This window comes from Myotis davidii, unplaced genomic scaffold, assembly GCF_000327345.1.
Source record: "Myotis davidii unplaced genomic scaffold, ASM32734v1 scaffold399, whole genome shotgun sequence".
Taxonomy (NCBI): Eukaryota; Metazoa; Chordata; class Mammalia; order Chiroptera; family Vespertilionidae; genus Myotis; species Myotis davidii.
The window spans coordinates 4226089-4229302 of record NW_006292094.1 but is presented as its reverse complement, the minus strand read 5'-3'; the positions used below and the strand labels follow the sequence as shown (position 1 = coordinate 4229302).

The window sequence follows — 3214 nt, the reverse complement described above, 5'->3', positions numbered from 1 at the left end:
TGTGTGCTAGGATGTCGCGGCGGCTGGCACCCTTTCGGGCTTGAAAGGAGGCCTGTGCACCGCTGCTGGGGCCCCAGAGGGCATATCTGACCTCCAGTCTTCATAGTGGAGGCGGCCTTCCCATTTCAAGATTCCTATCATGGGGCTTTCTCGATAATGAAGGGATTCAGCTGCTGGGCGGGCCAAAGGGAAAAAATGCAAGTGTTCATTCCAGGAGGAGATTCTGGCTTTCACAATGGAAAAATGTACTTTATTGAGCAACTACTGCCTTCAGGGTAGTATTGGTGTCCCCACCTCCACTCTTCTCCCTATCCCCACCTCTGTCCCCAGCAGAAGGCAACTCCTCGTAGGGCCTCTCCCCTGAGGGCATTTTGGCCCGTACACTTTGACCTCATTCAGTTTTGATGTTGAGACTTAGCAAGGACTCTGGAGCCAGCCTGCCCGAGTTTGGGTCCTACCTGTGCCTCATGACCATGCCAAAGTACTTAACTCTCCGTTTCTCAACTTCCTCCTCTGTAAAATGGGAACCGTAGCTGCAGCCAGTCACAAAAGCCACCTATTGTATAATTCCATTTATAGGAAATGTCCATGTTAGGGAAGTCCATAGAGACAAAAAATAGATGAGTGGTTGACAGGGACTAGTGGGAGAGGGGAAGTGGGGAGTGACTGCTAATAGGTATAGAGTTTCTTTTAGGAAGGATGAAACTATTTTAGAATTAGGTGAAGTTTAAAGAGTTATTACTTACAAAGTGCTTAGAGCAGTGCCTGACAGGGAGAACGTGGTTTTTAAGTCATTGTCAAATAAAACTCCCCTCCAAATGAAGCTGTACAAACCAATAAGCTTTGAAAAAATATATTCATAATACAATTTTAAAGTGCAGTCTCATTGCTGAATCTCACTGTCTGTTGTGTACTTTTCATAAATCCTGTAATTATGTTGTGGATAGCATCGTTATATGGCAATATAAATTATGTGGTCCATTAAAAGTGTTCATTTGTTACACTTACTTCAGCATATATTTGAGCCTTGCTTCAGCAGTTCTTATTTTCATTCATTCATTCATTCATTCATATTTTTGCCATATAGGTGTGCCCCCCCAAATGGGAGATTTCAGGGCCCTGAAATGCACCTGGTGCGCTGTCCTTGACTCAGACCGTTTTAGACAGAGGATCCAGAAGACAACAAAAGGTGAGGACTTAATACAGAGGCATTTAGAAGGCGAGACAGGATGAGGTATGCGACCTTTGTTCGACTGGCAGAGAACCAGGAGAAGTCTGGCTTTCAGTCTGCGTGATCTCCTTATTAGCCAAAGGCCGAAGTAAAGTAATGCAACCACAGAAAAGATTCGGGTCAGCAAGGGGCAGTCATCAGGCCCTATGGAGGGTCCCGAGGCAAGACCACTAGTTGCGGAACAGACGGCTCTCTGGGAGGAAAAGAGCCCCGATTAGAACTGTTTGCCAATTTCCATGGTGCAAAGACTCACACCACGGCTTTCTTCAAGCTACAGACATGATATCACTGAAGGGGGAGTGGGGAAGAGGTGTGCAGGAGCCCAGCATCACACAGCATTTCTACTGTACAGCTGCACTCGGTGTGCATAACCTCAGAGCGCAGATCACAGCAGCATGCGGTGCAGCACCTCCCACCATCACAGCTTGGGATTTAATCCCACATTTGTGCCAAAGGTTACTTTCTGACTCCTAGGTGAAATGAGACAAAGCCGGCAGGTTTTCATTTGTTTTATAAATTCCGGGAGCCTTCGAGAGAAGCCCTGGGCAGGGGGTGGGGTGGGGTAAAGGTTGCCGTCAGCCTCTGAGGAATGTGCACCTCAACCCTGTGCTGTCAAGTGGAAAAAAAGAGTTTTCTCAGAGAACCTTTGGGCTGCTCAGATGATCATGCAACCTGCTTTGCGATCCTGGCCTGGCGCGTGGAGTGGGGTGCACTTTCATTAGGATGGACTGCAGGCAAGCTCAGCGGGCTCCTCTGGTCCCCAGGGGGAGCGTTCCCCGCTTCCTGGGACTCCACGTCTGGCTTCCTGATGGATGTCGAAGCACCGCAGGGTGACTGTGTCTCTTTCTGAGACCTTCGCCTTCCTTCCCGTTCCCACGTGGAGGTCAGCAGATAGCCATGCCAGCCAGTGTTTGTTTCCTTAGTGTTTACTGGCTCACCTTGATCACTGGACAGATATTCTTGGGCACGTATTGTTTGTCCAGCGCGGGCCCAGCACCACAGAGAGGGGGCATTGCGGATGGGCGTTTGAGGAGTTTGGAGAACTGGGGAGGCTCCCCGGCTGCCGGTTGGTAGAGCCCATCTGATAAGATTCAGATCAGTTCCTCTCAGGCACAAACTGGACTGCAGTGCATTTTCCAGAAAAGCCCAACCTTTGCCCAGCCTCTAGGCCTCCCATGATTGTTACTTGGGCCTGGAAAATGCTTTCTCTGCCCTTTCCCCCTGTTGGCTGAGCCTTGTCCTGGGGTGGGGAATAGGACAGGCACCCTTCCTTTAGAGAACTCCTGCTCTGAGCCAGCCCCCGGGGACCCCGGCTGACAGGGGCACAGTTCTTGTCCTCAGGGAGCTTACAGTCACGGGAACAATAAAATAGGGCACCTGGTGGAGCAGTCTGTCCAGGGCCGGGGCGGGGCGTTAGGAGACATTAGTCATTCCTCCTGGGATGGGGAGCGGCCTTCTTTGATGACGCCGTCCTCCAGGTGAGTGCTGACAGATGAGAGGGAGTGTGCCAGGTGGCCAGGACGGGGCAGGAGGGCACTGTTGGCAAAGGGAATGGCTTGAGCTCAGGAGCTGAGTCAGGGGGTGTGAGGGAAGAGGGATTCTATTCTTGAAATAAAAAACCAAAAGTGCCTTGATGGCTGATAAGATGTGTAGGTCAACCTTAAGGAGAAGAGCCTGAAACGGCTCCGACAGTAAAAAAGGCCGAAAGCAAAACATGTTTTAAAATAGGGAGGGAGAAATTCAGGATGGATTCCGGGTGCTTTTTATTGTCTTTATGCTTTCCCGTGTTTTTAAATTTAAGATAGTTGCCGGTATTACTTGCTGCCCACGCACTTCTCGGTCTGCAGGGGGCGCACCCTCAGACACACACTCTCTGACAGGTTAATGGGCGGGGCCGCCTGTGGCCTGTGGAGCTGGCCATTGGCTAGCTGGGCTGTCCGTCACGGCCTCCCGCCTCCGCTCTACGTCACATGACGCAGCCCA

General features: G+C 50.7%; 1 protein-coding gene across 2 annotated transcripts in view; it reads left to right on the top strand.

Moving 5' to 3' along the window:
* The first annotated feature begins 1091 nt into the window (after positions 1-1091).
* LMTK2 (lemur tyrosine kinase 2) overlaps positions 1092-3214 on the top strand; it is a 61151-nt gene continuing 59028 nt past the window's right edge. For both annotated transcript variants that reach the window (XM_015565109.1, XM_006765469.2), the window contains exon 1: positions 1092-1189. In XM_015565109.1, the coding sequence (XP_015420595.1) occupies positions 1102-1189 (88 nt within the window). In that variant the 5' untranslated portion in view covers positions 1092-1101. The remainder of the gene's footprint in view (positions 1190-3214) is intronic.